A 21885-nucleotide genomic window follows, 5' to 3' on the forward strand; every position below is an offset into this window, starting at 1 on the left:
TCGATTTGTTTTTGGAATTCGATAAAATTGGTATGGTTGAACTCGTATCGGAATGGGTGTTCGGATTTCATAAAAATTATGTCAGGTTCCGAGAGACGGGTCCCGCGTTGACTTTTGTTGACTTTTTGGAATAAAATTTTAAGTCGACGTATTATTATCCGGAATTTTTTTCGATGAATTTTAATGAAGTTATACAATTAATTTGGATAGATTTGAGCTGTACGGAGGTCAATTCAAGCAAGGAGGCTATTTTGGAATATTGGCCTAACTTCAAAAAGGTAAGTGTCTTGCTTAACCTCGAGTGGGGGAATTACCCCTTAGGCATCGAGTCTTATGTGCCATTTGTGAAATATAAAAAGCCGTGTACGAGAGATGACAAGTACGTACTCGGGCTTATATGTACAAATTTTATTGAGTTAGAGTCTTGGGCATATTGTGTAGTAAATTAGATAATTGTTGGCATTTATTTAGTCATCTGTTTTCCATGCTTCAATTCGCATTTATTAAATTTGTTTTTATATGACAATTTGATGTGCATGTTACCTGTATATTTATGTGAATTCCGTGATTTTGATATTCGTGGGATTTAATTTCATTATGGATTTTTCTTCTGCAAATAATTAATTAAATAAACTTAAGAAGAGGTGTTAATATAATTATCTAAATTTGGATTAATGAAGGTGTGCCCTATGTTGATTATTTTTTTTTATCTCTATTGATTGTTTTTGGGTGTTATATACATTGTGTGAAGCCTTGGGCTATTTGTTGTGAAATTAATTGATTTTGTTATATCTTTGGAATTCGGTTGCGGCCATTGGGCAAATTGTGATATGAATTGATTTTATTATATTGTCGTGTTAATTTTCCGTGTAAATTATTGTGTTGTGTGAGTTATTATTTTGGGGAGATAAGGGTGACATTTCACCGTTGATATTATGTGGGTATAAGGGTGGCATTTCACTGTTGTTGTATTTGTTGGAATATTGTCTGGGCGGAGCGATAAGGGTGGTTATATGAGCGATAAGGGTGCCAATAGGAGCGATAATGGTGGCTATTAATATTGTCTGGGCGGAGCGATAAGGGTGGCTATAAGAGTGATAAGGGTGGCAATAGGAGCGATAAAGGTGGCTATTGCCAGGGACGATATGTGATGATGTGGGGTTGTGGTGTTGATAATTTTCATGTGATGTTGTGATTTACTTGTGTTTGTTTTTATACCTTGTGCAACTTGTCTTGGTGTTGGTAAATTGATAACAATCTGATTTATGTTGAAATTGAGAGCTTGTGGCTATTGCTAGGCGGATTATAAAATAAAATATGGGTACGAAGTGCCGTGAGTAAAAAATGAGAATATTTGGCACGTGAATTATCCGTGCAGTTGTGATATGAAATGTTGGCACGAGGTGCTGTGATGAAATGATAATGATAATTGGCACGTGAATTATCCATGCAGTTATGATTTGAAATGAGGGTACGAGGTGTCGGAAAAATATAATGATTTAATTATGGGCACGAGGTGCCGTGGAAATATAAAAATGGGTTGAGGCCCGTGTTTACGAAAAATATGAAAATGGGCCGAGACCCGTATTTTTATGATTATGAAATGAGGTGCCACATGGTGACTTTTTATTTGGAAGAATTATATTCAAAATATTTATTTGGAAGGATTTTTACTTAGAAAGTATTATAGGAAAGAATTGTATTGAAAAGATATTTATTTGAGGAAATTATATTTGAAAAGATTTATTGAAAGAATTATATTTGAAAAATAATTATTTGAAAAAATTATATTTGAAAGAGAATTAGTTGGAAGAATTATATGTGAAAGACATTTATTTGAAGGACTTGATTTAATTGGGTGTAATTATACTTATTAATTATTGAGTGATATTAATGATATTCTTGTTGTCTGCTGTACATATCACTGGTTGTTTCATGTTACCCTATTGTTATTTGTTTCCTATTATTTTTATATATTATATTGCACAGGTTATTAGACTAGTGAGTGTCTTGATTGTACCTCGTCTCTACTCCATTGAGGTTAGTCTTGATATTTACTGGGTACCGACCGTGGCGTACTCATACTATATTTCTGCATATTTTTGTGCAGAGTCAGGTATTGAAGATAATGGACTTGAGCAGAGTTAAAGAGGGATAGTAAGAATTCAAGGTAGAGCTGCTTGGTCGTTGCAGTCCCTTGGAGTCTTTTCATTTCATTGTACTGTTAACTTGTAATCAAACAGTATTGTATATTCGGTCCTCGTGATCATTCTATGTATTCAGTTAGAGTTCGTGACTTAGTACTATCAGTCTTGGGAGGTTGTATATTGTAATTATTTTCGTTGTTAGTTTTAAAAAAAAATGGCTTCAAAAAATGTAATGAAAATTGGCTTACCTAGTCTTAGAGACTAGGTGTCATCACGACGCTTGTGGTGGGATTTTGGGTCGTGACAATTTTTTACTTATGTTAGTGTCACCGTATATATAGTAGACTAAGTTAAAGTTGATCTTCCATTGTATATATGTTAATTTTGAAGAAAAATATGCATGTCATGCTACTGAAAAACTTAGATACGCCGAATAGCTTATGTAATAGCACACATATGGTATATAGAAGTTTTGACAATAACGTCATACATGCAAAAATTATGATACTGGTTAATATGCTTCTAAGTATATTCTTATCCCTGAATTCAACTTTCATCTTCCGAAACTAAGGAATATCCTTTTAAATTTGTGTAAAAATAGTTTTTAGTATGTTTATGTTTTGTAAATATAATAAATAGCATAAGGACAAACATTCTAAATATTGGACTATATTTACCACAATATATTTTCTTGCACGAACAAATGAACAATTGTATGTTGCACTTTCAAGAGGGATATAAAGATCGTCAACAAGAGTTCTGGTTAAAGCAGAGCAACCAACGCATTAGGAGGAAACATACACAAAAAAATATTGTCAACAAAGAAGTGTTCGTTAAGATACCATCATATTAAATACTTTTAAACTATAATATATAATTATTATGTAACTAACATGACAAATTGATCATTTGTGTAAGTTTTGATGACGTCCTTTTATTTTAAATTCATGTATTATACTAATGTAATAATATTTTTTGGGATTTAAATGATTGTTGTAATATTATATATAAAATTTCTCTCATTAATTAAATTTTATTGTTCTTCATATAAATAAATATTTAAATCGTCATGTGCCATTATTAACGTGCTTATATACTAGTATACACAAAATATACACAAAATTAGAGGAGTTAGTCTTGAGTCAGCCTTGAATACTGATTTATACACGTGTCGCACGGGTATTTTATCCTTTAGTTTCTTTTAAAATTGCGCGAGTTATAATATTAATAACCCTCCTATGATCATGGGAAGCCGTTATCACGGGTTATAATATCCTTATTAGTCAGAGTACATATGTATTCATAAAAAATATGTATTATAATACATGATTTTGATTGGCAATTTGTACCTTATTAAGAAAGAGCTGTAAAACGTATTATTTTCTAATCTTTATAGGATAAGGATTGAACTAATTGGAATTTATCTAGTAACTTTTTGCAATTTTTACTTTTATCTAATTCTACATTAATTAGAATTTATTACTAGTATATTTGAAATTATTGTAGTCTTAAAGGGAAAAAAAACTAATGTTAATTTATTACCATAATTGAAATTACAATCCTACAAGGATTTAAACTAAAGGATAAACATATCACAAATTCCTCAACGGATTTGACTCAAAATATCTCTTTTATACTCTTTCCTTTTTGACTTCGGTTACTACACCTATATTATATATCCATTCCTTCACTTTATATCTTATTCTTTCTCATCAACAAAGTTGAAAAACAGGGCGTGGGGTTTGGACTCTTTGAGAAAAAGACTACTGAAGTTGAAAAAATAAGTGGCAGAGTTTGACAACTTCACTTAGGTACTGATTTTCTGTTTTCTTTTGTTTTTCAAGTTTGGTTTTGCATGAAAATTATACACTGGTTTTTCTCTTGTTCTGATTCTCAATCCCAATTGTCATTGTTTTTTTTATACATTTATTCTTAAGTTTCTCCATTTTTTTTTTGTTGAATTCTGCATGATGGTATAATTTATTTTCTTTGATCTGATTTTTTTCATTGGCATTCTTGTTTATTCTCTGGATATTAATATTAATGGTATAATTGGTCAATCTATATGAAAAAAATTATATTTCTATATGGATTTTTTTTTTAATGTATCAGACCACAAAATAAGTCTAGATAAGTGGAGTACTGAATTCTTGATTTGGCAATAGAATCAATGGTTGCTTTTGTTATAAATAAGAAAACAGTGACAATTTATGTTTATGTATATATAGAACTGGTATTTGCCTTTTGTTTTTGCCTTGTTCAGATAATTTGGCATATGAAACGTCTCAATCAGTATATCCATTGTACAAATTGGTTAATTTTTTGTGCTAAAGTTGTTCCCTTTTTATTCCAGAATCAATTCATCTTTCCTCAATTTTTAGTATTAATTAACAGATCAAGAATCTTTCTTTTTTGGTCCTAGTGCTACTTTTTGCAATTTGTATTAATGAATGTATTTGATTCTCAAGCAACTTGGATGAAAATTGTATTGGATAATGAATGTGATTTAGATTAAAAAGGCTGAGTCCTTTGTTGTTGGCAGGTAATTTGCTGTGAAGATTTCTCTTGTGAATTCTTTTTAAGCATAGCAGAAAACTAGATTGATACCGGGATACTATGGAAGGCGGTCCTCACAAAGCGGATAAGACGGAGTTTACAGAATGTTGGAGGACGTCATGGAAAACGCCTTACATCATGCGTCTCGCCTTTTCTGCTGGTATTGGAGGGTTGCTGTTTGGTTATGATACCGGTAAACGACAACTGCTTTTAATACCAATTTTTTTGATTAGACCAGATGGTTTGATACTATGTTGCCGATAAAACCTTTGTCAATAAATTGGAGCGATAAGATGTAAATTATTGTTAAGTTCAGTATTAATGAAGTTTCTTTGTCGCTTATTAATTTTAAAGTTTGGCTCTATGTGATTTTCTTGCAAACAAGGTGTGATTTCTGGTGCATTGCTTTATATTCGGGATGACTTCAAAGCTGTTGATAAGCATACTTGGTTGCAAGTAAGTGATATACTCTGCTTTATATATCAATTCAGGCAGTCCGGTACACTAAGCTCCCGCTATGCGCGGGGTCCGGGGAAGGGCCGGACCACAAGGGCCTATTATACGCAGTCTTACCCTGCATTTCTGCAAGAGGCTGTTTCCACGGCTCGAACTCGTGACCTCCTGGTCACATGGCAACAACTAGGAGGTCACGACTTCAATTTGATTATATTGTGAAAACAGAATAACATATTTTTTTTTTTTCAAAACAATGTAGGAAACCATAGTAAGCATGGCGGTTGCAGGGGCAATTTTTGGGGCAGGATTTGGTGGCTGGTTTAATGACAAGTATGGTCGGAGAAAATCGATTCTTTTAGCAGATATCTTGTTCTTTATTGGTGCAATCGTTATGTCAGTTGCGCCAGCACCGTGGGTGATAATTATTGGAAGAATTCTCGTCGGTTTAGGAGTTGGAATGGCTTCCATGACATCTCCACTTTATATCTCAGAAGCTTCCCCAGCTCGGATTAGAGGAGCTTTAGTTAGCACGAATGGTCTGCTAATTACGGGTGGACAGTTTCTATCTTATCTTATCAACTTAGCATTTACCAGGGTAATACATGTTGAATCTTTTTTGCTGGTTTTTATCCGATTGGAATTGTTTATATCATTTGGAACGTTAACTGATTTCTGTGAATACTTTTAGACCAAAGGAACTTGGCGATGGATGCTCGGGGTAGCTGGAGTTCCTGCTTTGATTCAATTTTTCCTAATGCTATCCCTCCCCGAGTCACCTCGATGGTTGTATAGAGAGGTAGGCCGATTGCCTGTTTAATTTTCTCTTTTTATCAGAAAATTTGAAGACATTTTCATTTCTAGTAGATTCTCTCATTGCCATAATTAATTGTCCTTGTCCTTTGACCTTTTTTGCAGAACAAAAAAGACGAAGCTAGGGCTATATTAGAGAAGATATATCCGGCTCATGAAGTTGAAGATGAGATGAAAGCTTTGGAGATTTCCATTGAAGCAGAGAAGGCTGATACTCAATTCCTTGGAGCTGGTATTTTCTCAAAAGTCAAGAGTGCTTGGAGTAACACTGTTGTTCGTCGTGGTCTCTATGCCGGTATTACAGTCCAAGTGGCACAACAATTTGTCGGAATAAACACGGTCATGTATTACAGTCCGACGATTGTACAACTGGCTGGATTTGCTTCTAACAAGACAGCTTTAGCGCTCTCGCTCATAACATCTGGTCTCAATGCTGTCGGTTCCATTGTGAGTATGTGCTTTGTCGACAGATTCGGGAGGAGGAGGTTGATGATTGTCTCCATGTTTGGTATCATAGCATGCCTAGTGGTATTGTCTGTGCTCTTCATGCAAGCTTCTTCACATGCCCCGCCAATTAGTGCCTTTGAATCCAATCACTTTGGATCAAATTCCACATGCTCGGCATTTCTAAAAGCTCCCGATGCATCGTCCTGGAACTGTATGAGTTGCTTGCAGTCTTCCTCAGATTGTGCTTTCTGCTCTAATGGAGACAACAAAGTAAGTTTTGTTGGTTTTACGTCCTCACTGATGCATTTATTAACTAATTCCCTTTGGTATTATTGTCAAATCCTTGTTATGTTTGTCCAAAACAGTACGGTAGTATGCATATTAGTAACGGAGACGCCTTATACCCTGAGGTGTTATCCGACACTGCTTTGCTGAAATCTTTTACTATATCATATACAGTAATAATATTTTTCTAAACAACAGTATGTTCATATACAATGCACCATTGTTTGAAATATACAAAGTAAATGTGAATTTCAGACATGAAGTAAAGGTTTAGAACACGACAATCCCAAACTCAAACCGACCTACAACTCAAATTGTAACAATAGGCCGACACTGCTTACACCAAATCTTGCGTAAGCAATTGTGCGACTTGGTTTCCTCCTAATTGCATTTAATTGTCATGTTTGGCTTTTTGTTCTCTTTTTTTCGCGTATTTAGTATTGGTAATTTGGTATTGACAGTAACTTTCTTTGATCAGTATCATCCTGGTGCATGCTTGGCTTTAAATGATGATGTTAGAGGTTTATGCCGATCAGAAAAGCGTGCATGGTACACAAAAGGTTGTCCTAGCAAGTTCGGGTTCTTTGCAGTGTTGCTTCTTGGAATGTACATCATATCTTACTCTCCGGGAATGGGAACAGCGCCTTGGATCGTCAACTCTGAGATATACCCCTTAAGATACAGAGGTATTGGTGGTGGTATAGCGGCCGTTGCTAATTGGGTATCTAATCTTATAGTGAGCGAGTCGTTCTTGACTTTGACGGAGGCAATTGGTTCTGCTGGTACATTCCTTTTGTTTGCTGGATTCTCTGCAATTGGCTTAGTTGCCATATTCTTTCTTGTACCTGAAACAAAAGGCCTGCAATTTGAGGAAGTTGAGAAGATGCTTGAGAAAGGCTATAAACCAAAGTTGTTTCGCAAGAAAACGAGCGAAAAGACAGCAGATGCAAGCTAAGTTCAATTCAGTGTGACATTTTTTGCTGGTAATTTGTCCCATATTTATAGATTATGGCGAAAAATAAGCTCTACTACAACATGCTAGTGAAGGTCTCTGATTGTCAAGATACTGTTTTATAGTGTAGATGATCAGAGAGTAGAACATTTTGTTTTTTCAATTAGACATTTCAAATGGCAAAGTGACATTTTGGTTTATCTGCTCTAGATATCTTTTCTTCGCTTCCTTAATATCTTGTTGTTGTTACTATTTATTGTCGTTACTTCTTTTCTTTTTTGTAGCTGATTGTTTATCGGAAACAATCTTTTTACCTTCTCGGGTAGGAGTAAGGTTGCATACACTTTACGCTCCCAAGACCCCACTTATGGGAATTCGCTGGATTGTTGTATGTTCTTGTTGGTTGTCCCTGTTTATAGCTGTTGTTTAGTGCATGACCTCTTTTTATTTCTCTAGCGGTTGATGGACCTTTTGGATGTCGGTCTAATGATCCTTTTTGAGTAAATTGAAAATCTTAGGAGAAAATGTTAGACCATATTTTAAGATTTTGTAAGTTATTTGCAAATATTAGACCACAATCTAATATTTTGTGAGCAAACTGAAAATTTTATGAGCAAACATTATATCCGATTCTAATGTTATCCAGAAGGTAACTTTCAAAGGCTATATTTGTAAAACTTTTTAAAACAAAATGTAAACAGTGGCCTTTAAGGGGACATTTGCGTAAATCGGTCTTGAGAGACAATTTAGGTGGGCCAAAAGTTTGTTCGGGCGGGTTTCTTTTTTGAAAAATTACAATGTATAGCCGTTGTAAAAATAATGGCAGAAAAAATGAATAAAATTTGTATATTTTTTGTATATATATATACATTATGTATGTTACATATAAAAATTATATAATTTTTGTACACTTTTCGGCTACCAGATTTAAATAGTTTCTGGTGCAGGCATGATTTGTATGCCTTAAGCGTCTTAGGAGTATTTGATGTGCAATTGAACATAAATTCCTTGATTTATTTTTTGAAAAAATTTGTAATTATAAAAACTACATATAAAATGATCAAATTGTTATAAAATAAATACTATAAAGTAGATAAACTGAAGACAAGTATAGAGAGAAACTGATATATTATTCAACTTCAAATTCATGTACATAATGAACTGAAAACTCCTCTATTTATAGAAGAAAGGAAGCAGCTGCGAGGCTTTTCAGGAAGCAGCTGCAAGGCTTTTCTTTAGCTGCTTGTAAGCTGTCTGCATGAGCTGCTTGCAACCTGCCTGTTTAATAAGAAGCTGGTGCAAATCATTTCATTGAGCTGCTTGCAACCTGCCTGCATCAGCTGCTTGTAGATAAATTTCAACAGAGTACTAAATGGATAATCTTCTTCAGGAAGATTATCTATAGCGGAGTAATAAATGAACATTCACAATATAATTATTTTCATAACACTCCCCCTTGGATGTTCATTAAAAGGTATTGTGCCTCGTTAAAACCTTACTAGGAAAAACCCAGTGGAAAAAATCTTAGTGAAGGAAAAAGAATACACATATTTAGTAATACGCATTTCTAGCTGCCTCATTAAAAACCTTATAAGGAAAACCCTGTGGGAAAAAATCTTAGTAAGAAAAAAAGAATACATCGCGTATTTGACTCCCCCTGATGAAAACCTTGTTTCAAATATTTGAGTCTTCGCATTCCAATCTTGTATACCATCTTCTCAAAAGTTGAAGTTGGCAAAGATTTAGTGAATAAATCTGCCGGATTGTCACTTGAACGGATTTGCTGCACATCAATGTCACAATTTTTCTGAAGATCGTGTGTGTAGAATAATTTTGGTGAAATGTGCTTCGTTCTATTTCCTTTTATAAATCCTCCCTTCAATTGGGCTATGCATGCAGCATTGTCTTCGTATAAAATTGTGGATTTTTTATCACACTCTAAACCACATTTTTCTTGAATAAAATGAATAACTGATCTCAACCATACGCATTCCCTACTTACTTCATGAATAGCTATTATCTCAGCATGATTTGAAGAAGTAGCAACAATTGACTGCTTTGTGGAGCGCCATGATATGATAGTACCTCCACATGTAAACACGTACCCGGTTTGAGATCGAGCTTTATGGGGATGAGATAAATAACCTGCATCTGCATAACCAACAAGATCTGCACTACCTTTGTTAGAATAAAACAAACTCATATCAAGAGTTCCCTTTAAATATCGCAAAATATGCTTAATCCCATTCCAATGTCTCCGAGTAGGAGAAGAGCTATATCTTGCTAGTAAATTAATAGAAAATGCTATGTCAGGCTTTGTAGCATTAGCAAGATACATAAGTGCACCAATTGTACTGAGATAAGGTGTTTCAGGACCAAGGAGTTCCTCATCCTCTTCTGGAGGTCGGAACGGGTCCTTATTCACTTCAAGTGATCGAACAACTATTGGTGTACTCAATTGGTGCGCTTTGTCCATGTAAAAGCATTTTAAGACCCTTTCTGTATAGGCAGATTGATGTATAAAGATCCCGTTTGCTAAATGTTCAATTTGCAATCCAAGACAAAGTTTTGTTTTTCTAAGATCTTTCGTCTCAAATTCTTTCTTAAGATATTCAATTGTCTTTTGGAGCTCTTCTGGAGTTCCAACAAGATTTATGTCATCAACATAAATAGCAAGTATAACAAATTCTAATGTCATTTTCTTTATAAAAATACATGGATAAATAACATCATTTATGTAACCCTCTTTCAGTAAATATTCACTAAGGCGATTATACCACATGCGCCCAGATTGCTTTAAACCGTACAAAGATCTTTGTAATCTGATTGAATACATTTCCCGAGATTTCGAATATGCTTCAGGCATTTTAAATCTTTCAGGAATTTTCATGTAAATCTCATTATCAAGTGACCCGTACAGATAAGCAGTAACCACATCCATCATATGTATTTCAAGTCTTTCACGTAAGGCTAAACTGATGAGATATCGAAATATTATGGCATCCATAACTGGTGAATATATTTCTTCATAATCGACTCCAGGTCGTTGTGAGAATCCTTGTGCGACAAGGCGAGCCTTGTATCTTTCAACTTCATTTTGGTCATTCTTTTTTCGCACAAAAACCCATTTATGACCAACTAGTTTTACACCAGTGGGTGTTTGGACTACTGGTCCAAAGACCTCTCTTTTAGCAAGTGCGTTCAATTCTGATTGAATTGCCCCTTACCATTTTGGCCAATCAGATCTTTGTTGACATTCTTCGACAGATCAGGGTTCATAATCCTCACTATCTTGCATAATGTTAAGTGCAACATTATATGCAAAAATATTATCCACCACTATTTTAGATCGATTTAAATTAATTCCATCACCAGTAGAACTTATTAAAAGTTCCTCACTCACTTGAGTCTCGGGTTTATTGATTTCTTCAGGAATCTCAGAACTAATCAGATCTTGGGTCTCTTCAGGAGATCCCTTTATAATATAATTTTGATCATTTGTCGATTTTCTTTTTATAGGATTTTGATTCTTAGAACCCAAAGGCCTACCACGCTTCAGGCGTGCTTTAGGTTCACTAGTTCTTATACTAGTAGATGGTCCTGCTGGGACATCAATTCGTATAGGTTCATTCTCTGCAGGGATATGTGACTTAGTTATCCTTTCCAAATCAGTAAACGTGTCTGGCATTTGATTTGCTATATTTTATAAATGGATGATCTTCTGGACCTCCTGATTATATATAGGGGTACGTGGATCAAAATGAGATAATGATGAAACTTTCCACATAATTTGATTTCCTTTTTCTCTCCCCCTAATTGTGGGAAATTTGTTTCATCAAATCGACAATCTGCAAATCGAGCAGTAAATAAATCTCCCGTCAATGGTTCAAGATAGCGAATAATAGAAGGTGATTCAAACCCAATATATATTCCTAACCTTCTTTGGGGGCCCATCTTATTGCGCTGTGGTAGTACTACTGGCACATATACAGCACATCCAAAAATTCGTAGATGGGCAATATTTGGTTCATGACCAAAAACTAATTGTGACGGAGAATATTTATTATAATGTATTGGTCTGAGACGGATAAGTGATGTTGCATGCAAGATAGCATGGCCCCAAACAGTAGTGGGTAATTTTGTTTTCATAAGTAGTGGTTTTGCTATCAATTGCAGTCGTTTAATAAATGACTCTGCAAGGCCATTTTGAATATGAACATAAGCTACATGATGTTCAACTTTTATTCCAACTGATAGACAGTAATTATCAAAAGCTTGAGATGAGAATTCTCCAGCATTATCAAGGCGAATAGCCTTTATAGGATAATCTGGGAATTGTGCCCTTAATCGAATTATTTGGGCTAATAACTTGGCAAACGCCAGGTTGCGAGATAATAGTAGGTAAACATGAGACTATCTTGAAGATGCATCTATTAGGACCATAAAATATCTAAACAGCCCAATTGGTGGGTGAATAGGTCCACATATATCCCCATGTATACGTTCTAAAAAGGTAGGGGACTTAATGCCAACCTTCATTGGTGATGGTCCAGTGATCATTTTGCCTTGATAACAAGCATCACAAGAAAATTCATCATTTGTAAGAATCTTCAGGTTCTTTAATGGATGCCCACTCGAATTTTCGGTAATTCGTCTCATCATTATTGATCCAGGATGACCCAAACGGCCATGCCAAAGCACAAAAGTATTTGAATCAGTAAACTTCTGGTTTACGATAGAGTGTGCTTCAACTGTACTAATCTTTGAATAGTATAAGCCAGAAGATAAAGTCGGTAACTTTTCTACAATGCATTTCTGGCCAGAAATATTCTTTGTAATACAAAGATATTCCACGTTCATTTAATCTATTGTCTCAACATGATACCCATATCGGCGGATATCTATAAAACTCAACAAGTTTCTTCGGGACTTAGAGGAGAATAATGCATTGTCTATAATAAGTTTTGTTCCCTTAAACAGAAATACAATAGCTCTTCCGGAGCCTTCAATCAAACTTATATTACCAGAAATTGTAGAAACATTTGCTTTTTCCTTATGCAAATAAGAAAAGTATTTCTGATCTTTGAATATGGCATGAGTTGTTCCACTATTAATTACACAAATATCTTTATGATTGGTCTTTGATCCAAACATAATTTGAGAATTATTCATATTCTTCAAAATGACATAAACAAAATAAATATGATAGTAAAATTATTATCTAAGCATAACTTTTATTTATGTACATCAATTACATAACCATACTATCTACTATAAACAATAAAAATTAAAATATTTATATTTCTACAGATTCACTACCGATCACATGACTTGTTTCTCCTTCTGGGAGTGCAAAATAATCTACATCCAAATGCATGAAGTCTAAATTATCTTCAGAAATAAAATTTGCTTCAGCATTTTTCTATGTCTTCTTCAGAGAGGCTTTATACAGCTCAACCAGGTGCTTTGGCGTACGACATGTACGTGACCAATGCCTTTTTCCTCCACATCTATAGCATGCCTTTTCTGGCTTTGCTTCTTGCAGTGCTTCATGCTTTTGTTCCTTCCTTTTTCACTGCTGGTGGTGAAGAGGGTTCTTTGGTGCATTGTTATTACCACGATTAGAGTTTTCTCCACGACCACGGCCATGACCACGACTGGGGCCACGTCCTCTTCCACGCTTAGCTTGGTGAAAGTTCGTCTCATTCACTTTAGGGAATGGACAAGAACCAATAGGTCAGCTTTCATGGTTTTTCATTAATAGCCCATTATGTTGCTCGGCTACAAGAAGATGTGAGATAAGTTCAGAATACTTTTTAAATTCCATCTCTCGATATTGCTGCTGCAGGAGCATATTCGAGGCATGAAAAGTGGTGAAAGTTTTCTCCAACATATCATGATCAGTAATATTATCACCACATAGTTTCAATTGGGAAATAATTCTGAACATAGCAGAATTATACTCACTGATAGATTTAAAATCTTGTAGCCTTAGATGAGTCCAATCATAACGTGCATGTGGAAGAACGACCATCTTCAGGTGGTCATATCTATCTTTCAAATTATTTCACAGTATGACTGGATCTTTAACAGTAAGATATTCCATTTTCAGGCCCTCATCAAGGTGATGGCATAGGAATATCATTGCTTTGGCACGGTCTTGGTTTGATGCTTGATTTTTATCTTTGATGGTGTCTGCCAGACCCATCGCATCAAGATGAATTTTGGCATCAAGCACCCAAGACATGTAGCTTTTGCCCGATATATCCAGGGCTATAAACTCAAGTTTAGAAAGATTTGACATTATTTAGAAAAAGAAAGTTCGTACCTCTGATACTTTCAAAATATTTTCTCGAGATGGCAGAGTCTCGTGCTGATAACGTGTTATAAAATAAATACTATAAAGTAGATAAACTGAAGACAAGTATAGAGAGAAACTGATATATTATTCAACTTCAAATTCATGTACATAATGAACTGAAAACTCCTCTATTTATAGAAGAAAGGAAGCAGCTGCGAGGCTTTTCAGGAAGCAGCTGCAAGGCTTTTCTTTAGCTGCTTGTAAGCTGTCTGCATGAGCTACTTGCAACCTGCCTGTTTAATAAGAAACTGGTGCAAATCATTTCATTGAGCTGCTTGCAACCTGCCTGCATCAGCTGCTTGTAGATAAATTTCAACAGAGTACTAAATGGATAATCTTCTTCAGGAAGATTATCTATAGCAGAGTAATAAATGAACATTCACAATATAATTATTTTCATAACACAAATCTCATTTTTTATTATGATAAAAGTTTTAGAAAAGAATACGTAACCAAAGGAAAATTGTTTAACTCTCAAAAAGTTATAGTTTTACATAAAGCAAGACAAAGCAAGCATTAGTTTGACATTAAGCTTGATAAGAAAAGTCTTAGCTAATCCAATTAAAGTTAAACAAGTAATTAAATAATGAGTAAAACCATTGAGAAGCCACCAAATAGATCCAAAACTTGATTAACTTAGATTATTTCATCTTATCTCTAATAATTCCATATGTCTCAAAATATATAGTTGCACATTTCACTTCCCGAGCTAGCTTAAATATAAGAGCCCGTTTGACCAAGCTGTCAAAATCTGCTTATTTTAAAAAATACTTTATTCAGAAGTACTTTTTTCAATAAGTACTTTTGAAAAAAAAAAACTGTTTGTGTTTGGCCAATTCATTTAAGTACTTTTTGCAACATTTTATAAACAAATTGTGTTTGGCCAATTCATTTAAGAAATACTTTTTGCAACATTTGTTAAACAAATTGTGTTTGGCCAATCTTTCTAAAAAGTGCTTTTGAGTGTCAAATCGTAAGGGACTTTTATTATTTTTTATTTTATTAATTAACATATAAAACATAAAGTAAACAAACATATTAATGATTTAAATCAATTTTACATATATAGTTATACCAAAGCACATGATATTATCTAGTATAATTACTTATTGTCATATGATGATTTGAATAATTAAAATACATCATTCAGTATAAATTAGAAATCTATCAATAAATTACTATATATTGATAATCCATCATGAAATAATAAGTAAAGTCACTCACACATGATAGTATTTCTAAATAATTTCATCTCTACTTCTATCACACAACGCCTCCATATTAGTAGAAGACTTGCCTCGCATTTCTAAAAGAATATCAGAAGGCCCATCTCCTTCCTCAATCTCTTTAGTAATGTCTTCATTAGCATAGTTGAATTCCTTATCGGCAGAAGATTGTAGTCGACTGAAATTATGTATAGCCATGGTAGTTGTAACTAGATGATTCTGAGTGTCACACCTGAAAGATGGCGTTGAGCGTAAAATAAAATAATTTTAAATATATAAAAAACAAATCGTAAAAGAAATAGTTAAGTATGTTCACATTCTAATTCAAAAGAGTAACTAAATTTTAACAACACATAATATATAATTTATTTATTTTTAAACTTAAATTCAAAAAGAAACTAATTATTACCTAACCTTACTACCTTTGTCTTAAATTGCCAAGTGGCCTATTGTGAGGCTGTCACTTGACTTAATGTGGATATATTTTTTTCTTCTTTTAATAATATATAGATAGATTATGCGATATAATTGTAAATTTATTACCTACTTGTAGGTCATTTTAACAAATTAGATTTGATAATTGTTTTAAAGATTCAGGAACTAATAGCATATAATAGAAGAAATTATAAATAATTATTTATAGGAATAGAATTGATAATCCAAAGAAAGATGTAGATAATTTGCTTTAGTGTGAAAAAAGAAGAAGATAATTTGGAAAGTTACGAGACATTACACAAAGAAAAAATCAAAAACAAAAAAATTCAATAAAGAATTTGGAAAGTTACAATATGATTCATGTATATGATATCCTTAATTTTAATAGAATGGTAAAAACTAGAAACAAAAATGAAAAGAAAAAATTTAAATTAGTAAGGGATAATTGAAAAATATAAATTTATGGTGAGGATAGTTTTGTATTGAATAAATTATTTTTTTTACTTCTGATTCTTAGAAGAAGTTAAAATTTTATGCTTCTTTCCAAAAACAGAAACATTATTCTCTATATTGGCCAAATAGCTCAAATTTTTTAGAAAGTATTTTTCTGGGAAGAAAAATACTTTTTGGCCTCCAAAAAGCATGGCCAAACATGCTCTAAGTCGATTACTTTCTGAATAATTTATGAATATCTAAATTTTATTAGAAAAGTAAATTAATCTCAGAGCAATCAAGTTAATTCAACGGACTCTAGACGTGAAAAGAGACAACTTGAATGGAAGTAGCATGTTGCTAGACTTAAACATATTAATGAATTTTTCACATACCTTAGGGTTATTTAATAATTCTCATCCAATTACCACACGAGTTAAGGCTTTTTCTTTCAATTGACATACTTGACCTATGAATAAATCTAACAGATAATTTCATCCGCCTTCCAACATAAGAGAGTAAAAATTTGAAATATATATCTTATCATTAGCGAAGCCAGGAATCATAAAATTTTTTTTTACTAAAATATCACATTTGGTTGTTGGTAGTAAGATGATTTCTTTATGCTCGTCAAAAGACCTCGAGATGCTAATCCACAAAAAAGGATACCCTCCGCCCTGACCCACGCTCTAGCCCTCTTTCGTCGTCCAAGTCGCATACCTCCTAAACAGTCTATTTGGTTTTTAAACGCAAATTGAAAGATGTAGAGGGAAACATCAAGACAAATGACAAGCTGTTGTGCCAGCTAATGCGATTCATAAAAGGGACAATGGCTACGATTTTTTTTTACCTTATCAAGAAAAATGTGAAAATTACTTGTGCAACACTACAGTAAATCAGCGGCAGTCGTTGAATTGAGACGACGTGGCCTAATAAAATAGCCAACTGTTTGTCTTATAAGAGTACTTAAATGTTCTGGTAATTCTTGGTTTGACTGGTCCTTTTCAATTTCTGGTATTAACCCGGGACCTTACTACGAAAGGGAAGTCCATTTTGTAAGAAATCTTTACATTGCCCGTGCATGTAATATGTCTTTATATTAACATTGCGCAATGGAATTCTTTAAACTAACATTACATATATATACATTATTAATGTAGTTGAATTGATGATAGCAAATTAGTTTATCAGATTATGTTAATGATTATAATATCATAGAAACTAATTTATAATTATTCGTCATGGGGTTTAAGAGAAAAGAGGGAACTTTTGAAACTTGTGATCTTAAGAGCTTAAGAGGTAAAATTTTTGTGGAGCCATGGTATTTGTGTGGTTATAAAAGTTTCTCATTAAGGATAAAATTGGTAAAATAAAAAATTTAAAGTTGAATTATTTCTAATTATAAAAATGTGTTATTATTTTTGGAACGGACATATAAGGAAAGTGTGTCATTTAAATTGAAACGGAGGGAGTATATTAGATTTTGAGCCTAAGATTTTAAAAGTATAGTGAATTCAATGTTAAAGAACTTTAAAAATTAAACCCGGTAGATTATAATCTTGAATATTGTGAAACTTTAACTCGACTATCGCATCTTTGGAGGATACCAGCAATATAACCCATGCTACAACTTCCTTCATCTTAACCATTTCCATACCTCAATGGCAATGGAAGTGAAGAGCAAATTAAATACAACTGTGACTACCAAACATGTTTACCTCGGGAATGGTACAGTTGAATTTGTTCGTGCTTTCTAGACAGATGGATCAATTTGATCCCAAAAGATAATGAATTAATCGATTTTCGTTCAAGATACTTAGCTCAAATGTAAGTGAAACGATAGATTTGGAGAACCCTGAAATAGGGTTTCTCGGTACAATTATGATAAGAACAACAAGCTAGGGAGAGAGATAGTATTGAGATGCTATATTAGAATATATTCTTTGATGCCCAAAAAATCGTGTCTTACAATGATAGTTGAGCCTATTATTTATAGCTCAGTGGGCGTAATGGTCGGGCCCACCACTAATGACAATTATTAATAGTATGATAATGGAAACCTAACGGTAAACATAAATTCTCAAGTTCTTTAATGAATCGTTACTCTTTATTACTGTGGAATATTCTTCATTAAATGCCATCGGGCGCAGCATGCTTAATGCCCTTACGAACTTGCCTTTCTTGGTGACACACGAGATAGTTGTGCCCGATTTTTCATCCTCCCGATTTCGATTCCACGTGTCTCCTCCTTAGGTGGCCACGTATCGTGACATATTTTACCCAATACAGATAGTCCCCTACTTTTCGGTGACATGACTTTGTGTTATCGGGAAGTTAGTGAGAATCTTCTTTTGGCGGGAATTACTATAATTTCTTTTCAAGGTTACTGACTGTTGATTACACGCCGTTCTCTCTGCATTTAATGCCTTGAACACGCATCCTCCTATGATTTAGCATGCCTTTCGCTGGTTATCGAGATAATTCGGGCCAAGTATTTTAGCCGCCCAAAAATTTTACCTATACGTATCAACTCCCTTTTTCTTTAGGTTTCACCAGTTGTTTGAACTTCCAACCTGCATCCCTGTTCTACACCTTTTCTCTAATTTCTTTAAAACACATAACTTTTTCTTCCCCTCCTCCAATGGCTTCTTCATCTAAACGCGCTGGTTCTTCGAAGAGAAAGATTAAGAATGAGGATTCCGTTCCTCCAACAGTAAGTTCCATAATCCCTAGGAGGCTTAGTACATTGAAGGATTTGGAGGAGAAATTTCTCACTGATAACCCTCGTACATGGGCGGATAGCAGGTACCCATCTTCCATTCATCCTTTTAGTATCCCTACTGTGAAGGAAGATTGTTGCTGCCAAGATTTGGATATTATCGCTCCCGATCTATCAGAGCGAGTGACCCTTCCCAGAGAGGGTTTCATATATTTTTATACGTACCCATTTACTTTGGGTCTATTTTCTTTAGACGGAGAACTTGATACTGTGATAGCGGAATTTTGTCTCCGTTATCAGGTGTGTTTGGCACAAGTAAATCCTTCTGTATGGAGGATGGTCACCTGCCTTCGGCGCTTATGTATGGAAACCAAAGAAGAGCTATCATTGGCTCATATGATGAATTTGTACTCCCCCAAAGTCTTCCGCGGGGGAATGATCAATCTCTGCAAGTGTGGTCACAATGCTTTGATATCCAGCATAGATGATGACAACAAATGAGGGTGGATGGAATGGTTCATTGCAGTTGCCTCTGGTAACATTATTCCAACAACGGCTTCATCCTTTCCGGTTGCTTGGAACCGCTCTCGTAAGTTTCTTTCAATACGTTTCTCCTAAATGCTTTTCCACGCCCGTATTAATTATTTAACTCTTGTATGTTATAGCAACCCGATGGGTCCCACCGGTGGTAGAAAGCTTGGACTAGTGGGTTCAAAAGATTTTGAACATCACCACGCCCTAAATTCGCTTGTGAAAAGAATTGTCCATTAAATACGGGTGGAAGACCAAGAATCATGGTAACTATGATTTGCCTTGCTTTATTTTCTGCATATGTGGATTTTGGCTGAATTTCCTAACTTGTTTATCAAATTAGGTCTGCCCCCGGGCTCAGTCGAGATCCCCGAAGATGATATTTTGGCCGACCCTGCTGATACAACGAGGCTGCTCCAGGAGGCGCTTGCTCGAACGGGTGCCTCCGAGTATACTCAGGGATCAAATATTTCTTCACGGAGTCCCCGGCCAAAGAACAAGCAACCAAAAATAAGGCGTTCATATGCGTCCGGGGAGAAGAAAATGAGGGCAAAGGTTGATACGCCCGAATCATCCCGGGTTGGCTATGTTGGCTGGTCCTCCCTCCGGGCCAGTCATAGACACTATAGTGATTGATGATGAAGAAGCTAGTGATGGGGGAGCTTCTCTTCTTAGAAGACAACGATCATTATCCTCTCAACAGGATGCTCAACCTGTTGATGCAGTCACACCCGCCGAGGATGATGTCTCGGCACTTTGGGAAGAGTTTGATTTGGTGAAAAATGCCAACTCCCGTTCTCGGGCCCCAATCGTTGTGCCAGGTACAGCGAGGCATAGTACCGAGTCCTTGCCGTCCTTGGTTTGTGTGCACCCAATGACCAGTACTGCCTTCGATGCAGATGTTTCCCGTTCTTCTCCCTTACCGGTTTTATAACCCCCTTCTTCACCACCAGCTGTTGCTACATTATTTCCATCTTCATCCACGCTTCCACCAACAATATCATTTCCAACGGCCGCACCTGACCGTGCTGAAGGCGTTCCTCTTCCTCAGTCCCTTGTTTATGGAAATTTGGGGCAAAATTATGCTGCCCCTTCTAAAGATCTTCAGAGAATGAGGAGTGTTACCCTGTCACGACCCAAACCGATGGGTCGCGACGGGCACCCGATACCTTACTCAACCGAATACCAACGTAACGTATCTTTCGTATCATACTATCATAAGTAATTGAGTGAGAGAGGTTGTCGTGAGATAAGTAGAGTAAAACATGAGGAAATACTCAATATAGGGTAACCCAACTTGATATACTGGCTTATACATCTAACGTACTTGCCTATAAGGCCATACCAGTATCCGTATACATGACATATGTCTACAAGCCTCTAAGAGTACATAAATATCATAAAGGTCGGGACAGAGCCCCGCCATACCAAATAATACATATTCAAATCATACTGACCAAATAGGCAACTCCGGAGCAAGTGGAGTGCACAAACACTTTCTGCTGAGCTGATAGCCTACTAGGAGAACTCTCAACCTGTCTATCGGGACCTGCGGGCATGAAACGCAGCGTCCCCAGGAAAAAGGGATGTCAGTACAAATAAAGTACCGAGTATGTAAGGTATGAAAGTAGTATATAAAAGACATGAAAGAGACATGGAGTAAAGAACTCAACTTGAAATTCTGAATAGCTCTGTGAATCATGAAAATTTATAATGTCATGCATGTGCGTATAAATGCCATACCATGCATAGGTATATGCGTACATAACATCATCAATCCTCTGAGGGCATCCCATCATATCATCTCAGCCACTGTGGGCAAAATCATCAACGTATACCAGCTGATCAGGTGGTGGTGCGTATATAACGCCTTAATCTTTTCCCACATCCCATATACATATAATATACGCGTATATATCGCCTTCTGGTCATGGGTCAATGTACATGTATAAATGCATGAAATGCATAAGAAATACGTTAATAAGATTTCTCGAATATAATAAAATTATTATGCCTTTCGGACAAACTTTATCAAATACATATTTTTCTGAGACCCATGAACAGAGGATATAATAATAATTCACATGGGGAATCAAGAATATAGACATCCCTAGTATTTCTATGAATATAGTCATTTATGAAAGTTGCGTATTTGCTCGTTTCGTTTGTATCGTACGGATCATGCCAAAAGAAAATGAGGGATAGTCTTAACATACCTTAAATCCGTTGAGTCCTTAATACCTTCCAAGAAATTCTTCAAACAACTCAATTCATTCTAGCACATCATAAGGAGATTCAAAATCAGTGCTGAGTAAATGCTAAGTCCTCAACTTAAACTAGTAGCTCGCTTACGTAAATTTGGGCAGCATCTCCCCTGTAACTAGGCCCTCCTCCAATATCATATACCAACAGAAACAAGAACACAACAATAGCAACATGTAATCATAATTTTCCAACCATATATCCATCACAATATACCACAAAACAGCCCACATACCCTAATCACTTCATACATAAAACGACAACCA

At 35.1% G+C, this 21885-nt stretch overlaps 1 protein-coding gene across 1 annotated transcript; it reads left to right on the forward strand.

Moving 5' to 3' along the window:
• The first annotated feature begins 3827 nt into the window (after positions 1 to 3827).
• Positions 3828 to 7853, forward strand: LOC142166164 (inositol transporter 4-like). Its single transcript, XM_075224616.1, has 7 exons — positions 3828 to 3958; positions 4690 to 4896; positions 5089 to 5159; positions 5419 to 5754; positions 5848 to 5955; positions 6075 to 6686; positions 7180 to 7853. Exons 2-7 carry the CDS (start codon positions 4764 to 4766, stop codon positions 7654 to 7656), a joined length of 1737 nt encoding a protein of 578 aa, XP_075080717.1. The 5' UTR covers positions 3828 to 3958; positions 4690 to 4763; the 3' UTR covers positions 7657 to 7853.
• The last annotated feature ends 14032 nt before the right edge of the window (positions 7854 to 21885 follow it).

This window comes from Nicotiana tabacum, chromosome 11 (genome assembly GCF_000715075.1).
Source record: "Nicotiana tabacum cultivar K326 chromosome 11, ASM71507v2, whole genome shotgun sequence".
Lineage (NCBI taxonomy): Eukaryota > Viridiplantae > Streptophyta > Magnoliopsida > Solanales > Solanaceae > Nicotiana > Nicotiana tabacum.